Source organism: Arachis duranensis, chromosome 7, assembly GCF_000817695.3.
Source record: "Arachis duranensis cultivar V14167 chromosome 7, aradu.V14167.gnm2.J7QH, whole genome shotgun sequence".
NCBI classification, from domain to species: domain Eukaryota; kingdom Viridiplantae; phylum Streptophyta; class Magnoliopsida; order Fabales; family Fabaceae; genus Arachis; species Arachis duranensis.
In genome coordinates this window covers 23,619,312-23,640,755 of record NC_029778.3, presented here as the reverse complement: position 1 = coordinate 23,640,755, position 21,444 = coordinate 23,619,312, and the positions used below count along the sequence as shown (strand labels likewise).

Sequence of the window (21,444 nt, the reverse complement as noted above, 5' to 3'; positions counted from 1 at the left end):
ATGATTCTTGGTCTTCCGACGGACGGTCTTCCAGTCACAGGGATGACTATCAGCAGTGTTGAGGCCTTAGAGGCAGAGTGTCTGCACCAATTTGGGGATGCACCGAGAAAGCCAGAATGTAGAGGAAGCGGTATAAAGCTTACGTGGCTACGGGATCTAAAAGAAAGATTACAGTTACAGTTGGATAATGAAGAAAGTAAACAGAGGTATGTGAAGTGTCACATTATGTTACTGCTTGGTACGATATTGTTAGGTGACAAGTCTGGAGTGTTTGTCCACTGGAAGTTTCTGCCTTTACTTCGTGAATTTGGTAGTATTGTACAGTTCAGTTGGGGTTCGGCTTGTCTGGCACATCTGTATAGGGCATTGTGCAAGGCATCTCGTTATGACTGTAAGGAGATTGACGGTTCGCTAACACTGCTGGTCGTTTGGGCATTTATGCGCCTACCATTTCTAGCGCCAGTTCCTAGGAAACCCCGTAGTTTTCCGCTTGCAAATAGGTAACATTATATTATATTTACTCCGTATCTTCATATTTAGAATGCAGTTCTGTTAATGAATTAAGCGATATTAGGTGGCGTAACTGGGAACGTGGAGACCGACGCTTTAGGTTTACAAAACTTGCTCACTTTAGGAAGGCTTTTGATGATCTGCAGGAAGGCCATGTATAAAGAATTATTTGGAATTGGTGTTTGTAGTGTTATCGTTATTCCGATTGTAATTAGCAATGTCTTCTATTTTTCACAGTTTGTGTGGGTTGCTTATGCTGTGGATCACGTGGATCCGGACATAATTCCTGCAGACATCCACATGCACTCGGTTGTGTGGAGTGCGACGGTGCCTTTGGTATCTTTTGAATGTATTGAGTGGCATGCAACCGATCGGTTTAGGCGACAGTTTGGTTTCATGCAGGGAGTTCCTCATCAGGAACGGAATCTAGACAAGGCACACGGTGAAGTCTTGACTGGTCCTAAGAATCTTAATTGGGCAACAGCCACGAGTCATTCATTTTGGGTGATGCAATGGACGAACAGGTATAATCACATTTTGACTGAGCTTGATGGTCCACAGCATCCGTTAGATATTTACATGCACTGGTACCGTACAAAATATGGCCGTCATTTGAACTTGTCCGATCTTGTGGTTCAAGAGAATGTCGAGGGTGATCAGGGTATGGATGATGTGGTTCAAGAGAATGAAGAGGCTGAGGACGAGGAGCCACAAGAGCAGCAGCCTCCACCTCTACCTCCGCCTCCAGCTGCACAGGAATAACCTTAGTGGTCAAGCCAGTATGTACCACAAACACATTTTACCTCGTCATACCCGATACATCAGCAGTATTGGAGTGTGCCATAGTTTGACTCAGGAGATGGTGGATCTTTTAGCCAGTTGCTTGGGTTCATGGCTGCAGATGCAGGCCAATCACAATATGGCCATCAGCTCGACATCATGATTGGAGATGTAGGGCAGTCACAATATGGCTATCAGCCTGACATCATGGCAGGTAGGTATTTGTTGGACGCAAGGATTGGGTACCGGACTTCGTCATGTGCTTCTGGAGGGTTGGTATCTGGTGACTCCAGTAGGAGTGATGGTGTTCGAGGAGTTTTTAATACTCAAGACCCTAACCGGGTTTCAATGACTCTGATTGAAGAAAATGCCAAGACACTTGAGAAAGAGACTGATGAGTATTTAGTAGATGAACCAGATGATGAGGATGACGATGAAGATGAGGATGAGGATGAGGAAATGGACGAGGATAAAGAATCCTGTAATGATGCACCTGATGACGGTGATGCCGGAGGTCCTACTTTTGCTTTATTTGTTTGGTCACTTGATTATAATGTGTTCATGTGTGGTATCTCTATTGTGTTGCTTATATTATATACATGTTTCCTCAGTTGATTTAAATATAATCATGTTAAGATGGACTGTCTAATTAAGTTCTATGCAAGTGAGGCACGCACTCCAGGTGAAACAGGAAAAGGGTACAATCTTAGGGTTGATCCACCTCGGCGTAGTGCTAATCGATTCACTCCATCCGTGTTCAAAAAGGCCGCCAAGAAATGCAAGAATTTTGTGAAAGATGTAAAGTGGTCAATGAGAAAGTATTAGATGTTGTGTAGTTTACATGTTTTATGTGTCAGTTTTCGCTTTTCTATGTAAGAGTTAGCTTAACTATATTGCACTTACTATGTATCAAGTTTTCAGGTTAATATTGGCTATGTATGAATTAAGTTAATTATATTTCACTGCCTATGTATCAAGTTTTCAGGTTAATATTGACTATGTATGAATTAACTTTATTATATTTCACTGGCTACACATCAAGTTTTTAGGTTAATATTGGCTATTTACCAGCTCACTTTTGTCTGTATGAATTCTAACTGCATTAATTGAAATAGAGTTGATTGATATATAATTCTAAACTCACATTTGCCATAGGATAGATTCAAAGGAGTTACAAGGGTTCATCATAGATAGATTCATAAAATTCTATAGACGCGTACACCAAGGATAGATTCATATAAGCTACAAAGTTTCAAATATCATAATATTGAAGACTCTACTGAGCATTATCTCGGGCACTAACACCAACTGACTGACGACATCTACTACGGCTGTGTCCCTCGGCCCCACATAGCCTACATCGTCGCAGACGACGCAGCATTTGCGTGTCCATCTCATTCAAGAAGCGCGTCATCCTGGGGCGACCTTTGGCAACGCGCCTGAGGTACGGATTCAGTACGGATCGAGGCCCGTTGTATGCAGGCCAGGTAGTGGGGTTCCCAAGTGGCCTAAACCTGGCTCGGTAAACCCGTCAAACTTGGTCCATCTTATACACATCATGCACGTACACTTGCCAGTCCAGTCGTTGATTCGCACAACATGCAAACACATGTCGACACAGAATCCGATCTACCTGGAACTCACCACAGTCACATCGGTGTTGACGAAAGTCGATGACATACTCCAACCCACTTGGCATCTCACGCACCTCAAATACCTCATTTTGTCTGTCGAAGCAATTAACCTGGATGTTCCCTGATGCAAGTTGGTTTGCATGCAATTTTGAGGTTACAAGCTCAGAAAATATATGACCAGCATTAATCTAAGCCTCCACTTCTAATCTTTTTCGGGTGAACAACTCATTAAGCCTGTAGAATGTTGCTTTGACAAGTGCAGTGATGGGGAGATTGCGTGCACCCTTCAAGACTGAGTTGATGCATTCTATTAAGTTCGTCGTCATGTGACCCCATCGGTAGCCACCATCAAATGCTAACGCATACTGTTCACAGGGGATTCGGTTTAACCAGTTAGTGTAAACCTCGCCTCGTTCTCGTAACCGCTGGTAGCGCACTTCGTACGCAGACCATCCTCGAATATCCTGCATAATAACAAAAAAAGGGAAACTGGGTTAACAAACACTTATTGAAGGTATCTCTGTTGATAACAAATTTCGAATTACTCAATGTTACCTATATTGACGACAAGTTTTTGCAGGTACGGTGCCTTGAATTTTTTCAAGAAATTTGACTCTATATGCCTGATGCAAAACATATGGAAAGCTCTGGGAGGCGACCATGCTCCGTTACTGCGAGCCACAACTGCATTGATGGATTCATGTCGGTCGGATATGAGCCCCACACCATCCCGAGTCACAACGTGTTGTCGCAGGTTATTAAGAAAAAAGTGCCACGCATCAGAAGTCTCTCCCTCTACAATAGCAAATGCAATTGGGACGATATTGTTGTTACCATCCTGTGACACTGTCACTAACAAACAGCCCTTATACTTTCTGTACAAGTGAGTCCCATCCACCTGGACAACTGACTTACAATGTATGAATGCTCTAATGCAGGGGTAATAACTCCAAAAGACCCGATGCAATACCCGGATATCATTTACCAACTCATTGCCTTGGTATGCAGGCATAGTCTCAAAATGGACGATAGTTGATGGCTCCTTATGACACATGGCCTCAAACCATATCGGCAAGGCTTCGTACGATGCTTCCCAACCTCCAAATATTTTTTCCACTGCTTTTTGCTTAGCCAACCATGCTTTCCGATAACTGACAGTGTAATTGAATTTCGATTGCACTTCTGCAATAACTGATTTTACCTTCAACGAGGGGTCAACCTCAATCAACGACTTTATTACTTCTACAATTGTGTTAGAATCCAACTTCAAATGATCCTGAGAAATGGTAGCTCTGGTACAGGTGTGACTACCATTATACCTCCTGATAACCCAGCAGTACTTTCTGCTGATCATGCTAACCCTGATAAGCCAATCACACCCCTCCCCATACTGTGTACACTTGGCATAAAATGTCAACGGCTCCGACTCATACAGCCGATAGTCTACACTTCTTCGGATGGCATACTCTTTCATCGCCCTAATAACAGCTTTCCTGGAACTGAATTTCATCCCCACAGCAAATTCGCCATCTGCAACAAGAGAGACTTCTGCTACGACGGCAGCTAAACAAAAATTTAATAACCGTTATTAAAGGCAAATCATCACTCAATACATCTATGATGATATTATTAAACTCTAGAACAGGTTATTATCTCAATCATAATAAAAAAGGAAAACATAAATACATAAATAAATATTGATTAAGAAACAATAATTAATAATTAACTACCTCAATAACTGACCATAAATAAGTATTATCCTACACTTAACTACATAACCACATATGGTAATTGAATATCTTTTCACATGTCACATAACTATTTGCTCTATCAATAACTAACAAAAAATATTATTTTCCTACACTTAACTATATCACATAAACAAATGCTAATTAAATATACTTTCACATGTCACTTAACTATTTACTCCATCAATCAATATAAATTATTACAGAGTCCTAATCCGTCTCATAAAAATAGGCAACTACATACCAGCGCTCATGTAATCGGAAAACTCCGGAGCATGCATGAATTCCAAATCCAACACTCGCATGAAAGATGGCTCCTTGAACGGCACTTCATTTGCCAATGCATTTGCCACGTCTGTCATATTTGGAGCCATAGTGCCGTCACCTTGATCTTCATCTCCATCTGGATCCACAGTTTCATAATTGCTTTCGAACTCTTTCTCACTGTCACTATTGTAATCTTCCCGTACAATATTTCGGTCAGCCTCAGATTATTTGAATTCAACGTACAGCTCGATGAACGACATTTGGGCATGACTTTCAATATACATTGAAAACATCTCTTGCATGCTCGCTTCTTCGGTTATATATTTGCTTTGAAATTGAACGAATCCACCAAATACTGGGATGGGATATCTGTATAAAATACATGATATCTTCCTTGACATCACAGAATCAATCTTCTCATATATCACACTTTTGAGCTCCTCAAATGAGATTGTTTTCCTCAACAACCTGAACAGAAACAAAACCCCCACTATAAACTTTTTTTACCCTTATAAGAAAGAAAATAGAACCAGGAGAAGATGGAAGACTCAGAAGACGAACACAATGAGAAAGAAGACACTATCTGCCTTATTTATGAGTTACAGATTTTTATATACATATATATTAGTAAATCACACCCTACGAGATGTTCCATTTCAGTTCAAATTTTTTTTATAATAATCAAATCCGACCCTCCAAATTGATTTTCGCATAATTTAAAAAAAATTTAGAAGACGGACGGTCCGATTTACTGCTTCCAAAATTTAAAATTTCTCTCTTTGCAAATCGGACCATCCGATTTGCAACTAACACTATACCACACAAACAATTCGGACCATCCGAATTGTACCTTACAAGATCAGCAAAAGCTGCCCCACATTGTTGTGTAGCTCCACCCTTTCCCATAACGCAACATAACACGCTTAAGGGTTCCATAACCAAATTAATCAGCCACCTTTCTACTCAGCAATGTTTATTAATTTTTTTCTCTTTTAATTTCTCTATTATTATTATTATAAATTACTCTTTTTTTAATTTTCCTTTATCATTATAGATTGAAAGGAGAATAACTACATCAACCAAAATCTGCTATTGGAAAATTCATGCAACAACAATAATAATGTCGACAACAACCACCACTACCATCACCAACAACCCAAGCTCGAGAACTTTTTCGGTGGACACTCCTTCGCCGATCATCATCATGATTACGGTGCCAACTCATCGGGAGACTACCTCTTCCAAAACTGCTCTCAGCCGGAAGTTACAGCAAGAGGAGGAGAAGGCTCTGCCGGCGGCAATGGTGGAAGCACAAATTCAATACACCATCAACACGTGTTGGTGAAGGAGGTGGTAAAATTGAAAAGAATAAAGAGAGGGTTGAAATTTGTTGAAAGTGGTATTGAGATTAGGGTTAGAAAAATGATAATTTGGAGGTTTTAGGTATTGAGATTAGGATTTTTAGGCAATGGAGGTATTTGAGATTTGGGAAAGAAGAGAGGAGGGGTTGAAGATAATGGTGGGGGTAATTCTGAAATTTTATTAAAAAGTCAACATAAATTTAGGATTTTGCTACTTTTGTCGTACGGAATCTATCTTTGATGGATACAACGTTAGTTTTTTTCTTTAATGGGTACTTTTGTCAGCATTTGTAAAGTTCATGGGTACAAATGGTTGTTTTTCCTTTTCTTTTTATTTAAGTTCTTATACCAATTTTTTTTAGTTGGGTCTCTAATACAATTAAGCCAATTATTACTAAGAGGGGCTTAATTGAAACAAAAAAATTAGTGCAAGAATCCAATTAAAAAAAAAAAATATAAAGACCTAATTGAAAATTTTTCGACTATAAAGACCAAAAGAGTAATTAAACCTAAATATTATTATTAAAAATGTTATATCTTGTAAGGGAAAAAAGAAAAACATGGCTTTAACCGATTCAATGCTCACATAAAATTTGAATGAGTGCTAATATTTTACTTGGTTATTATCTACATAATTTAAGTTTAGGCAGCAAAACTCAGAAGGGTGAAACCATTGCACTCATTATTATGATCAATGGTGGATGTTATCATCTCCAAAAATGTACCTTAGTGGAAACTGCACTTGCCCCTTTATGTAAGCATGTGTAGAAAACCAAAATCCATTTATTTGCACTCTACTCTCTGATTGCCTCATGGAAAATGAAGTGTTGACTTGATTGTGCATTTGTGCCATATGTTAGTACACTGTATCATGTGAACATATCTTATCTCCCAAGCTAAAATAATAATAATAAATGTCTCAATGTAGGACAAAAACTCAAAAGCTAAAGATAACTACAATCCATTAATGATTATTGGATGAGCTTTCAGTGGGTAATGCATTTTGGTTAAAGTGATGTCATTTCCAACATGCTTTGCATTGTTTGCACTTTGCAAGAAAATAAATTATATTTGACTTGTGACTTTTGTAATTGTAACAACTAATAAGCCTAAGGCTTTTTGAAGTTTCTGTGTATTTTCTTCTTAGATAAATGAAATATCATAAAACATGTTTGTCTGGAGTCTGGACCAAAAGTACCACTGCCTTGTCTCCAATAAAAAATTCCCCCTAAATTATATTTACTTTCCTTGACAAAAATATACAGCATACTTATTTCTTTTAAATTTTAGTGAATACATTTATTATTTTTTCATTTTTGTAGAATTTATAATTAAACAAATAATAGCATTAATATTGTCTTAACAGAATCTCGCTAAACTTTTAAACCGATTAATGCAATTTGCCCTTTTTAATTTCTTTTCTTTTTTCTGTTTCTCCCATAAATTTGTTGCTAAGATGATTCAGTTTATTGAAATTAGCAAAAGCTAAAATTATAGAAGATAAAAAATATAAATATAAAAATAAGTATAGAAGATTATTTTTAATTAATTAATATTAGTTAATTTTTATTATATTTTTAGTTTTTATTTTTTGAAATGCTTAAAATTTATGATTAGAGTTTAGAATTTAGAGTTGGTGATTTAGAATTTAAAATTTATAATTTAGAATAAAAATATAATTTTAAAAATTGATTAATATTGACTGAAAAATAATTAATTCTCTAATTAATCTCCAAATATAAATATATAACCTGAAAAACTAATCAAAAGACTGAAAACTAAAATAGTTTTACATTTCACTAGTTGACTTAATTTACATAAAGATTCTAATTAAACTTGCAGTTTTCTCACTAACACTAGGAACTAATAACAAGTTGATCTATCAGCTCATTTAACAAGTGACAAAAAATTTGAGACTCAAAATCTGCAGTTATGTTTTCAATTTCACCTTGTTTTCTCGTTCTTTCAGCCTCAATCTGATTTGATCCAAACAAATCATGTTCAACTAGCTTGCAAATTTGACCCCATACATCTTCATAATCATTATTATGCCTTTGCTTCATTTTATGTTTGTTGTTCTCAGTTGCCAAATTAAGCTTTTCCTCTTCAAGTAGCAACAAAATGTCACTATCAGAATGCAGAACATGCTGCTTTTCATTTTCAAGCTCTGGTGTCAATTTCCTTCTCCAATTCAAATCAACTCCTAATGAATCTGCATTATCTGCAAATGGATTATTTGTAACAAAATCAGCAAAACTTTAAAGACTTGGGCATGTTTGGTTGCGGAGTAAAAATGAAGAGGAAATTTTAATGGTTGAGATCTATATAAATTTTACACATCAAATTCTTATTAAAATTATTCATAAATAATTACAACAATCATGCATAAAAGAAATCAATTATTTTATTGAAATAAGAAACACTTTTAAATATGTAAAGATCTCTTCTATGGCGTCTAACATTTACTCTGTAAGATTTAAAAATAAAAATGTGGATTCCACTTCACTCTATCTCTATTTTTAAACAAATTAAACAAAAATTTTATAAACACTAAAGAATCTACCATATATAAATATCATAGAAAAAATTTTAAGTGTATCTAAAATACCGGTGTTCCAATACTTTTAATCGTTAATTTTAATTAATATATATTATATATATTTTTTATAATTGAGATCAACGTTTAAAACAACTGAAACACTGGTATTTGATATAATGATTGAATTTTTATTTGTTCTTGCATGAATAATTTATTAGTAAGTCTAAAGCTAAAAAATTGTATATTTGACGACTTTTACTTTGATATTTGCAATCTTTATTTTTATTCTCCAAACTTATGACAATAATAATAGAGAGAAAAAGAAAAAAGCAAAAGCAGAAGTGAAAATAAAAGAAAGAAACCTGTTTGAAGAAGTTGGCGGTGAAAATCAAAGACAGAAACTGGGCTTGAATCTTCTGAGCTGCACTCATTTGCAACTTTGTTCTTTGCCAAACATGCATTATCATTTCTTTTCTTCCTCTTCACAATCTCTTCTTCAAGTTCACCAACATTGATGGGAGAAACATCACACATATCACACACACTCTTGTTTCTCTTCTTCTTCTTCTTCTTGCCTTTGGAGTAGTTGGAACCGAAGCTGAAAACCAAGAAGTCCTCATTTTCATGCAAATGGAAAGTTGTTGGCACCCCATGAAACGAAGAAGATGATGAGGAACCTTTTACACTCCTATCCACACCCTGATGATCTCCCAAGAAGCACTCCATTGATGATGAAACTGAACCTTCCATGGCAGTTTCCAATCCCATTAACTTTGCCACTACCCCAGCTTCACAAAATGCAGCTTCCTTCTTCTTATGCTTAGCCTTCAATTCTTCGTCTTTGTCACTCCCCATCTACGTTTCGCATATACAAATACAAGTATTAAATTCGATTATGATACTTAAACACCACAATTCTATGAACAAATTAAAAAGAATAAATAGACAAAAAAAAACGCATGAAAAAATTTGGAGAATAAAAATAAGATGAAAACTCAGGTGCAGTCAACCTCATATTAAGTTGATAGCTGAAAACCGTTAAATAATTTGAATGATTTGACTAAATTTTTATCTAACGATTCTTAATTATCAACTTCATCTAAAGTTGACTGCATCTGAATTTCCACCAAAAAAAAGATTGCAAAGATCAAAATACCCTTCAGAGATTATTTTCATCGACAAACATATACACAAAATATTTGTAAATATCAAATTTTTGTCCATCAAAAAACAATTTCTGAAGTGTATTTTGATATTTATGAATATTTATAATGGGTGCTTTTATCTATCATAAACTCTTTCACGTGTATTTTTGTCTATGTTCTCAATGAAAGAACTCACATATTTAAGAAGTCTAAGACAGAATTAATAATATTTTCGAATGATAGCAACTCACCATTGAATGAAGGTGTCTGATATGGCGTGAAGCGTGAGTTGGAAGGGCACGAGAGCATAGAATCCTTCGAAATATGGCACTGATGCAACCTGAAGTTGCACTCTCTGGGTTGCAAAATGTTGGTTCAACACTCAGTAGTGTTGATAATGATGAGGGTGATGATGATGATGATGGAGAAGAAAATGTTGAATGAGATGATGTCAAGTTCTTCATAGTCAGTATAAATGATTTAGTGGTAAACAAGAAAGAAAGATCAGAGCCGAAGAGATAAAAGGAAAGGGTGAAAAAGCAAAAAAGAGAAGGGTTCTATGTGTTTTTAGATTCTCAAACTTTCCAAAGTGAAAAAAAAAAAGATTTGAAATTTTTAATTTGTTTGGATTTATGAGATAAAAGGGTGGCGGGTTTGGCATTTGAATGTGTGTGAAAAACTGAGAAACTGATAAGAAGGAGTTAAGGTTTGGAATGGCTTTTGCTTTTGGTCATTGACAAGTCATGTTTCTTTTTCTTAGGTTTTTGTCCTTTGTTTCCTCCATTGTACCAAACAAAAGCACACTTCTTTAAATCTCCATATAGCTAAAAAAGGAAAGAGAGAGTTATTACTTATTGAATGAGTAATTACTACTACTAATTACTACTGACTCTGATCCCACTTGAAAATAAATGGTTTTTATGAGTCCTATTTTTCTCTTCTTGGGTTTGATGATGAATTGATGATGATTATGATTATGATACCAAAAGGGTGTTGTGATGGTAGAAAGTGGAAAATGAGTAGTGCTCCAAAGAGGAAGGCATTTGATTATTATTGAGTGGTGTAACCAAGTCAGTGAATGTGTAAACTTGTTTTTTGTGTGTTGGGAGAGACAATGATTGAATTTGTTTTTGTGTTTTTCATTAACTTTTTTTCAGGTCAAAGAAATTGATGATTCTGTGATTGTGTCAGTGTTCTGATGAAATTCTTTTTCTTTTTTGGGTTCTGTGGCCGAAGATACTAACTTTTTTGGTTGATTTATTTGTTTCCAATGGAGTAACTCATAATAATTGTTGAATACACGGTAAATTTTTTCGAGGTGTCTATGATTATAATAAATTAATGAGGGATTTACTTCGAAAACTGTATGTACATTATTAAACTCGGATATTATTAGCTACATGAACTTAGGGAAATAAATATGGTAGTATTCAATTAATTTCTCATGCAATGTAACTCATCTACATTTAGCAATTATGCTTAAGTAGAGGTAGATGTATGGGAGATTGTATCAAGAAAATAAGACACTAATAAGTGTTAGAGTATAATTAGAATTAATTAGATGAATATATATTCATGCAAAAATTTTAATCAAGTTATATATTTAAGCAGGTTTTGTTAGATGCGTTTTGTTCACTCCTCAACTCATTTATAATACACGCATTCTAACATATGAATATAAATTTTTTCTGTTGCAACGTAAATTTTTTCTGCTTAACGTAAAACATTCGTAGTTCTTTTCTACTCGCGTCTTTCTTTTTTTTCGTTTTTTTTATTGATCTGCATTGTATTTAATATAATAAGCTTCGTCATTATTCTCTGCTCGCGTTCATCGTCTTTTTTATTTTCTTCTTTCGATCTGCTTACGTTGCATTTATCTTCTTCGTTTTCTTCTTCAATCTGCGCATAGCATTTATCTTTTGAATTGAAATAATGAACGATTCAACTTCAAATAAGTTAAATGAGAGCAATTTGGATTATTTTTCTGAATCCTATCAAGCGGAAGAGGTTTAGAATATTCAATTTTGAATCGAATTGAATGGAATACAATTGTTAAATTGAATTGAATTGAATTGAATAGACGCAGGTGTTCTGAATTGAATTGAATTGATAATCTCTAAATTGTAGACACATGTGTTTTGAATTTGATTTTATATAATGGATAATGTTCCATTCATTTAGTACTATACAATTGTTTTACCTTATTAATGTGTTCGGTTCATTATGCAGATAGCTGTTCGAATTTGAATTTATATAATAGATAATGTTCAGTTCATTTAGTACTATACAATTGTTTCACCTTAGTAACATGTTCGGTTCATTATGCAGACCAGGTATGTTGTGGATGAACAATTTGTCCCAAAGATCGGGATGACTCTCAAGACACTAGAAAAAGCTGGAAAGTTCTACAAAAATTATTCCTAACTTGCTGATTTTTCTACCAAAATAAGGAATATGACTCGGAAGGAAGACGAGATTAAGAATCAACTAATCGTATGCAGCAGAGAGGGGAGGTGGAAATTCAAGATATCTCCAACTCTGAAGACAAATCCCTTAGCCGGCATAAACTGTCCATCTAGGATCTATGTATACATATTGAAAGACGTCAGTCTTTGGACAATTTCCAAAGTTGTTCTGAATCATTTACACCCCTGCTATCCAGACTGGGCAGAGATTCTCAAACAACACAGGGAGCTAAGTATGTTCATGCATCGCACCATTGAAACCAATGAGGAAGCCAGATCAGACCAAGCAAAACTTACCAATGATTCGTAGTAGCAGCTGACAGTCATCGGGAACTAAGTTTTATAGAAAAAGACGTGAGAAATTACATCACAAGGGAAGTACAGAATGTTTCCGAACAAGATGATGCCAAAGAATTTGGGAAGTACTTATTAGAATGAAAGAGAAGAATCAAAAATTTTTTTTCGAGCTCAACCTCGAAGGCGATCACTCCATCAAAAATACGTTCTGGGCCGACGTAAGAAGCAGGGCTGCATGCGAGTATTTCGGAGACGTGGTTTCATTCGACACCACCTACAACACAAATAGATATTTGGAAATTAAGTCTTTAGGTTCATTGAATCTACACATTTCAGTTCACAACTGTTTAGGTGTGTCTATTTATGCAGGTACAATCTGGTTTTTGGTTCTTTTGTGGGCGTGAATCACCACGGTCAGTCGACACTTTTCGGATGCGCCCTGATAAAAAAGAGGACATCCAATCATTCAAATGGCTATTCGAATGTTGGCTCTGTTGCATGGGAGGGAAGGCACCAAAAGACATTCTCACCGACCAATGTGCATCGATGCAAAGGGTCATCGAGATGTGCATTCCAACAACAATTCATCGGTGGTGCATCTGGCACATCATGAAGAAGATTCCAAGCAAACTAAACGGCTACAAGCGACACAAAGAAATCGAACAAGAGATAAGACACAACGTTTGGAACTCCTTCACAAAAGACGTATTCGACAGAAACTGGAACGATTTCCTCACAAAGTACGACTTCAGAGGCAACAAGTGGCTCTCAGGTAACTGAGGTTTTAATTCGAATTATTTTCATGCTGTTACTTTTTCAGTTAAAACGTGCGCAAATTTCGGTTTATGTTAGCTCATGTTTTTGGTTCATTCTGCAGAGCTATACGAAGATTGCCATATATGGATTCCAGTTTACGTGAATCACCACTTCTGGGCCGGATGAGAAGCACACAAAGGAGCAAGAGCATGCACGCATTTTTCAACAAGTTTAGCACACGCAACAGCTCCTTGAGTCAATTCGTGAAGCAATACGATAATTGCCTAGCAATCAGAGAGCAAAGAGAGAGAGAATTCGATGCTACAGATTTTCACATCATGATACTATGCGCAACAAAACCACCAATAGAGGCTTAGTTTCAGCACGTGTATACCCACGAGAAGTTTAGGAAAATTCAAGGACAATTTAGAGAAAAAGGTGAACTGCATCACAAGATCAATGCATTCCACCCTAGGTTTTACAACATACGAAGTTCTAGAGCAGGTTTCTAACTCCACATTCAACAAGTTTTCTTCACCTACGACGTAGTATCATGAGAGGTAAAGTGCCAGTGCCTGCTGTTCAAGTCAAGGGGCATATTGTGCCGCCATTCTCTAAGCGTCTTAAGTTTCGAGCGAGTAGATAACGTGGCACCGAAATATATACTGGAATGCTAGAGCAAAAACATAAAGAGGAGGCACACACACATCAAGAGCAGCCTAGACGAGCCTCTACTGGAGCCGAGAAGCAAGGGATTTGACGATTTAGAGTTTCGGTCGCACAATATTTGCGAATTTGCGTCAGTGTTCGAGGAGCTGACCAAAATTCTGTATCGGGCCTTTGATAATGTCATGGACGAAATACAAGAATATCAAGTGAGAAGCAAAGGAAAAAGTTTGTTAACCCACGAAGAAGCAACGTTGAACGACATGAACGACCTTCAAAGCCCGCCACGTGTTAGGACAAGAGGCTGGCCCAAGAACAGACTGGGATCAAACCTGGAAAAAAAAGATCTCAAATGCCACGAAGAAAAAGAAATAGCCAACTCCAAGCGAGGTAACATTGGTTTGTTTTCGATTAGGGAAACATTCATTTGTGCATTTTGCTAATATATGATTTATATTCTCTTTTGCAGTTGAACCTTTTAGACAGCAGATCAATGTTCAGTCAAACTCCAGCCTTTATAATGCACAGGATATGAATTATCTCTAAGAGAATTACAAGAGTTTCAGTTTTATTAACATAAATTTCCATTCATGTGTGAGCAAATTTTGGTTCATTGAACTTATAGGAGGGTTAATTTCTGACTGGTGTTAGTCTTGATTGAATAGTCACTTTTTGTATTTGATATTAGCTTTTTGAAATTATTTATTGAATAGTCACTCTATTATGTCAAAGAGTTCAGGTGTTTCTGAAACTGAATACTGATATAAAGATTTGTTTTAAAATTAGTTCTCTGCTATAGTGATATATGCACTTTTTCAATTCATCCAGTGTATTAATTTCAGTTCATTTGTGTTTTGGGGGCTCTTAATGTTTGATAAGTACCCTGAATCTATTCACTGTGAACCTAGAAAGAAACAGCATCCAGATAGTTCCAACAGATATATACATTAACATTATATTTTTCATTGAATTAGATTTCCAATAAAATTTACATTAATATTCCCATATATACATTAAAGAAGCAGTGTTTGCGTTTTTAAACAAGTTAAACAAAGTAGTGTTAATTACAACCAGTCAAATAAAGCATATCCTATTTACTTTCTATATCCCCAAATGTGAATTTACTAAAAGGGCTGGAGAGAGAAACAGATGACTTTCAGAGTCTTATGGCTTCAGATTCCCGAATCACTTGTTCTTTGATTTTGTTCATTTTGTCCAAGAGAATGTTTGGACCATGTTTACGCTTGAAGGCATCAATTTCTTCCTACAATTCAATTGAAAGGAATTTGTTATATAAGAAATGAACCCCAACCGAAATAAGAAGCGAAACGAATTTCATTAATTTAGAAATTATTTACTTGTGTCCAGTTTTTATATTGATATCTCTTTTTCTTTTTGATCTTTCGGGGATCAATTGTTTTGATCCATTTCAGGATGTATATCTCACAATCATAGCTAAGTAAGAAATAAGTAAAATATGATTAATAGTATACAAAATAAAACACATTAAAAATAGTACTATAGCAGACAAAATTTTTTATTTTGTTCGTTGACCATTGAGCCTGATATATTCTGCTCTAATCCCTCTCCGTCCTCTATTAAGGGTTTTGCCCCAACGTAAACCCTCATTTGGAAGACTATTAATCCCTAAAAAGCATACAAAAAGTAAGGATAAAGTAAATGTAAATCAACAACTTCAATGAATTAAACTATGTTCATGGTCTGAATAAAACGTGATAAACATTCAATCAGCAAAAAAATATTTTGTGCATGCAAAAAAACCCAAGTGAGCACTTAAGGATGAAGTGAATGTAATCCCGCAACTACAATGAACTGAACTCTGTTCATGTTTGAATAAAATGTGATAAACATTTAATCAGCAAGAAAAATATTTCTGCATGCAAAAGAACTCAACTGAACACTTAAGGATGAATTGAATGTAAATCATAAACTCTAATGAACCGAATTCTACTCATGTTTGAATAATTTACAACAAAATATGTATGATTTAAATAACTTATAACAAATTTGTTCAATTTAATTCTCAAGTCAGATATTTGATTTTTCTTCTTGTTGACAGGGTCAAGCACATAGAATGTCTTCTTCTGGACATTGGCAATCCACAACCACTAGTGTCTTCCGTTGTAAATCGACACAAACAGGTGATGTTTGGAAAAATGATAGAATATTGCAGTCCAAACAATAGCAAACACCAGAATTATCAAAGAAGTTTTAGAAATCACAACTTATAAATGGATGCGATGTTAGTTTTCTTTTGTCAAGAAAATAGCACAGAGAGAGGATCAGAGAACAAACAACCGAAGAGGAAGAGAAAGAGAGAATGAACGACGGTGATTAAAAGAGGAAAATTTAGTAGAGCAAATGTCTCTCTAGTCTCTTCTTTGACTATGGAAAAAGGAAAAAGAAAAATGTGTAAAAAGAATTAAAAAAAGGGGTTAATATTTAATTATTGATATTTTTAAAAATTAAAAAACGGGATTTATTTTGTAAATATTTTTGTGTTGGTTAATGATACTTTTCCATAAAAGTGGGATTAACAAATTTGTGGCTAATAAAATAAAAAAAAGAGTGGAGAAAGAAAATCGCTTATTTTAAAAAAATTAGGATAAATAGAAATCACTAAGTACTAATTGTTTAAATATATCCATCGTTTAAATCTCTCCCACAAACCTTTTTTATTTTTAGTACTAATTGGATTAAAAAAAATTCAAATTAAAAATATTGTATAAAACTAAATTATATTGAACTGCTTCAAGATATTAGTAACCATATCAAAATGGAAGTAACTATATGTTAAAAAATTAGATTATTTTAAAAATAAAAACTAAATTGATATTATTTTAATTGTAATTTTTTTATAATAATATGCATATTTCGTTTACAATGTAAACGAGATAATTATAAATATATCTCGTTTAGATTGTAAGCAAAAAAATAATATTACGTAAATTGATTAATACCTCTCAAATTATATATATTGATAAATAAAATATTTAATATATTTATATAAAAAATTAGCCCTTAAGCTAAAGCCGAAATAAATTCAATATTTTTCTCCCGATACAACCACTGTGCGTCTGTGATAATAAAACCAAGCCTCCGACCAAAAGGATCATCCACTCTTTTTTCTTTTCTTTTCTTTTTTTGGGTTAAGGTTCGTCCACTCTTGAAGCCGGGTTCAAATGAGTAGCTCCTGAAACTTTTAAGTTGTTGTCTTAGCTATAATGACTTGTTTGGAAAATTATTGGTAAAAAATGGGCTAAAGGCCCAAAATAGAAAGTAGAGAACAATAGATAGGGGCAAAGGGTAGACAACCCCTAAAAGGCTCGTTTGATTTGGGTTATTGCCTCTTGGGTTTTGCTAGATAATTTTTTCTTGAGAAAACAATTTTCTTCTTCATTTTACATAAAATACCAAAAATACCCCTATCTTCTCCTATGGTCCTACCCCTTCCAACCTTTCTCTCCACCACCACCTTAATGGTTGGCGTGGTCGGCTATGTCATAGTTCTCAAAAAGGCTGGACCAGATATTACTATGAAAATACGGTAATAGCCTCAAAAATCACTCCATGGACTTGAATCTTATAAATGCCAGCAAGATGATAAATTAAAAAATTTGTCAATGTCAATGAAGGCTACTTCCAAGAACACATACGAATTGAAATTGTTATGAATTAGATTGTCTAGTTTCATATCATTGAGGATGGAGAAAAGAGTAGTTTGATAGAGGAAGAGAAGAGAAAAAGGGTATTTTGGTATTTACAGTAAAAAAAATGGTAGAATAAGAGGGGTCCATAATCCATGGTGTCCAATATAGAGGGATGCTTACGACAAACTTTAACAGAGGTTAGGTTAGTGTAATTTTCTTTTTCTTTTACTTTTTAGTTTTTAGCACTACTATATCCATGTGTTTTTAAAATATATTTCTTGCATATTTTAATTAGTAAACAAATAATTTTTGTTAGGAGATTAGGGTATGTAATGAAAGAATTATGAAGTATTCTTTTTTATATATGTTTTGAAAAATTTTAAAATAAGAGAAATATTAGGTGAATAAATTATTTTTATAATTAAGTTCAATAAATATTTTTTTTATTCTACTTATATGGTTTTTTTTTTTCTTTCAACTAATTTTTATTTGTGTAACGGCCTGTCCCAACCCGCCCCGAGTTGGGCCGACCCGAGGAGTACCCGACCCGAGCGATCGGGCACGTACACCTTACCACGTGACCCGGACACACGTCCTTGCCAGCTCCTCGCGGCAGCCATGAGGAAGTTTCGAGGAAGCTGGGCCTGTCCTTGCGGGGCCCACCTCTAACACGATATAAATAGGGAAGGACCTGCCCTTCCCCCAAGGTATGTCACCTTTACACCTGTCACATCTCCCACCTGCACACCAACTGACTTGAGCGTCTGAGTGTCTTTGCAGGTGGCACCCCCCTTTTTCCATCTCCTCCTGTGACGAGAACACGGCTACTCGACGGATCCTAGCCCAACACTTCGCAGGTCGACGTGCTGCCTCACCATCATTGATCACCCGACTTGTCCGGCATCCGACAACCGAACATTGGCGCCGTCTGTGGGGACCACGCTCGAATGGAAGTCGCGCTGGGTCACGGAGACCAGGCTCGAGGAGCTGGAGCGGAGGGGGCAGCCTCCGTCGCCTCGTTGAGGGGGCGGCGGAGGTCCCCCCGACAACACACAGAACAACACACGAGGACACGACCTTTCGGGGGAACAGGCAGCGACCGCGCCATAATAATGCAGGAGCTACGCCACAGAGTCCAGAACCTGGAACGCCAGTTGGCCGATCGGGAGCAGGACGGACGAACCACCGATCCCAGCTACACCCCATCCCCCGAAAGAGAAGAATAAGACTCCCACCGAAGCCGCTCGCGGCGTACCCCCGCATCCCGAACGGAAGCGGAGAGCACGCGCGAGGAATCACCCATCCTGAGAAGACGAAATGACACGGTCATCTATTCCAGGGGAAGATCAACTCGCCGAACCGCGCGTGATCAGGAAGACGGGGAAGGGAGAACGCGACAACCCGTGATAATGGGCGCCACCCTATTTCACCGATCTATCCTCGAAGTCCGGTTGCCGAAACACTTCGACAAACCAACGGACATGAGGTACGACGGAACCCAAGACCCTCTAGAACACCTCACGGCCTTCGAGGCCAGGATGAATCTGGAGGGGGTAGGGGACGAGGTAAGATGTCGCGCCTTCCCAGTAACCTTAGCGGGACCCGCGATCAGGTGGTTTAACGGCCTTCCACAGGGGTCCATCCACAACTTCTCGGATATCAGCTGCGCGTTCCTGGCCAAATTTACAACACGAATAGCAAAGGCCAAACACCCAATCAACCTTCTGGGGGTAACCCAGAGACAGGGAGAGCCGACTAGAAGGTACCTGGACCGGTTCAACGACGAATGCCTCGAAATCGACGGTTTGACCGATTCGATGGCCAGTCTTTGCTTGATGAACGGTCTCCTCAACGAGAACTTCCGGAAACACCTTACCACGAAACCGGTCTGGACGATGCACGAGATCCAGACGGTAGCCAAGGAGTACATAAATGATGAGGAAGTTAGCCGAGTTGTGGCTGCCAACAAACGGCAATCCGGATACAACCAACCACGGCAGCACGGGAACGGGGATAGGCCGAAGGAACGGGTCAGGGAAGAGGCGCCAGGCAAAACGCCGAGGGTATTTCCCCGGGTCGGGAAATTTACCAACTACACCCCACTCACGCTTCCCATAGTAGAGGTATACCAACAAATAGCGGAGAGGGGAATCCTGCCGAAGGCCCGACCACTCAAGGACCGCACTGGGGGGAACAAAAACCTCTATTGCGACTACCACAAAGGTTACGGTCACCTAACGCAGGACTGTTTTGACCTAAAGGACGCGCTGGAACAAGCGATAAGGGAAGGCAAACTAGCAGCATTCTCCCACCTCATCAGGGAGCCGAGGAGGCGTTATCGCGACGAAGAGGAAGAAGGCAAAACCCGTTCGACAAAACGGCGACCGGAGCCAGAAGGTGCAGATCACGGCCTCACTGTGATAAACGTGGTGACGGCCAAAAACGCTGCACCTAGATCCAGGTCCGCACACAAGAAGGATGCAAAGATACTGTCGATTTCCTCCTCGTCAGTACGAAACTCCAAGAAACCTCCGATCGTCTCCTTCGGCCCAGAAGACCAATGGTTCGACGACGCCCCGGAAAACCCACCCATGGTCATCACGGCCCGAGTGGGAACCGGCCTCGTCAAACGCATCCTTGTTGATACAGGGGCGGACTCGAACATCATGTTCCGGAATGTATTCGACGCATTGGGGCTGAAAGACGCCGATCTGACGACTCACCAACACGGGGTCATTGGATTAGGAGATCATTTCATTAAGCCAGACGGGGTAATATCCCTGCCAATCTCATTGGGACAACCTCAGGGTCGGAGGTCAGCGATGGCCGAGTTCGTGATCCTCCGAGACTCGACCGCCTACAACATCATCCTGGGGAGGAAGACGATCAATGACTTCGAGGCCATAATCAACACAAAGTTACTAGCCATGAAGTTTGTTACCGATGACGGATCTATAGGGTCCATAAGAGGAGACCTTGAGACGGCGGTCGCTTGCGACAATGCCAGCCTCTCCTTAAGGAAGAAGTCCAAGGAGGCGTCCGGCGTGTTCCTGGCCGACCTGGATGCCAGGGTAGACGATAAACCCAGACCGGAACCAGAAGGAGATCTGGAGAAGTTCATGTTCGGCGACGAGGAGGAAAAATTCACGTTCGTTAACAAGAACCTCCCGCGCGAGTTAAAGGAGCCCTTGGTCGAAATGATAAGAGCCAACAGAGACTTGTTTGCCTGGACACCGGCCGACATGCCGGGCATAGACCCAAAAGTTATGTCGCATCATTTAGCCGTTAAGGCGGAAGCACGACCAGTAGCCCAGCGCAGGAGAAAAATGTCAGCGGAGAGGGCAGAGGAGGTGGCCAAGCAGACGGCCGGCCTCCTCGAGGCAGGCTTCATACGAGAAGTAGACTACTCGACATGGCTCTCGAATGTAGTTCTGGTAAAAAAGCACAACGGCAAGTGGAGAATGTGCGTAGACTACTCCGACCTCAATAAAGCTTGTCCGAAGGATTGCTTCCCCCTCCCTAACATAGACGCACTCGTCGATGCCGCGGCGGGATACCAGTAGCTAAGCTTCATGGACGCCTACTCCGGCTACAACCAAATACCG

At 37.9% G+C, this 21,444-nt stretch overlaps 2 protein-coding genes across 2 annotated transcripts; one reads left to right on the top strand and one right to left on the bottom strand.

Moving 5' to 3' along the window:
• Positions 1-1,272, top strand: LOC110273543 (serine/threonine-protein phosphatase 7 long form homolog). The gene is made up of 3 exons (XM_021126714.1): positions 1-500; positions 548-665; positions 748-1,272. The coding sequence occupies exons 1-3, from the start codon at positions 1-3 to the stop codon at positions 1,270-1,272; spliced, it is 1,143 nt and encodes a 380-aa protein (XP_020982373.1).
• Positions 1,273-8,113: 6,841 nt separating this feature from the next.
• Positions 8,114-10,796, bottom strand: LOC107458300 (uncharacterized). Its single transcript, XM_016076504.3, has 3 exons — positions 10,236-10,796; positions 9,202-9,694; positions 8,114-8,521 (listed from the first exon to the last, which is right to left on the bottom strand). Exons 1-3 carry the CDS (start codon positions 10,446-10,448, stop codon positions 8,157-8,159), a joined length of 1,071 nt encoding a protein of 356 aa, XP_015931990.1. The 5' UTR covers positions 10,449-10,796; the 3' UTR covers positions 8,114-8,156.
• Positions 10,797-21,444: the final 10,648 nt, after the last annotated feature.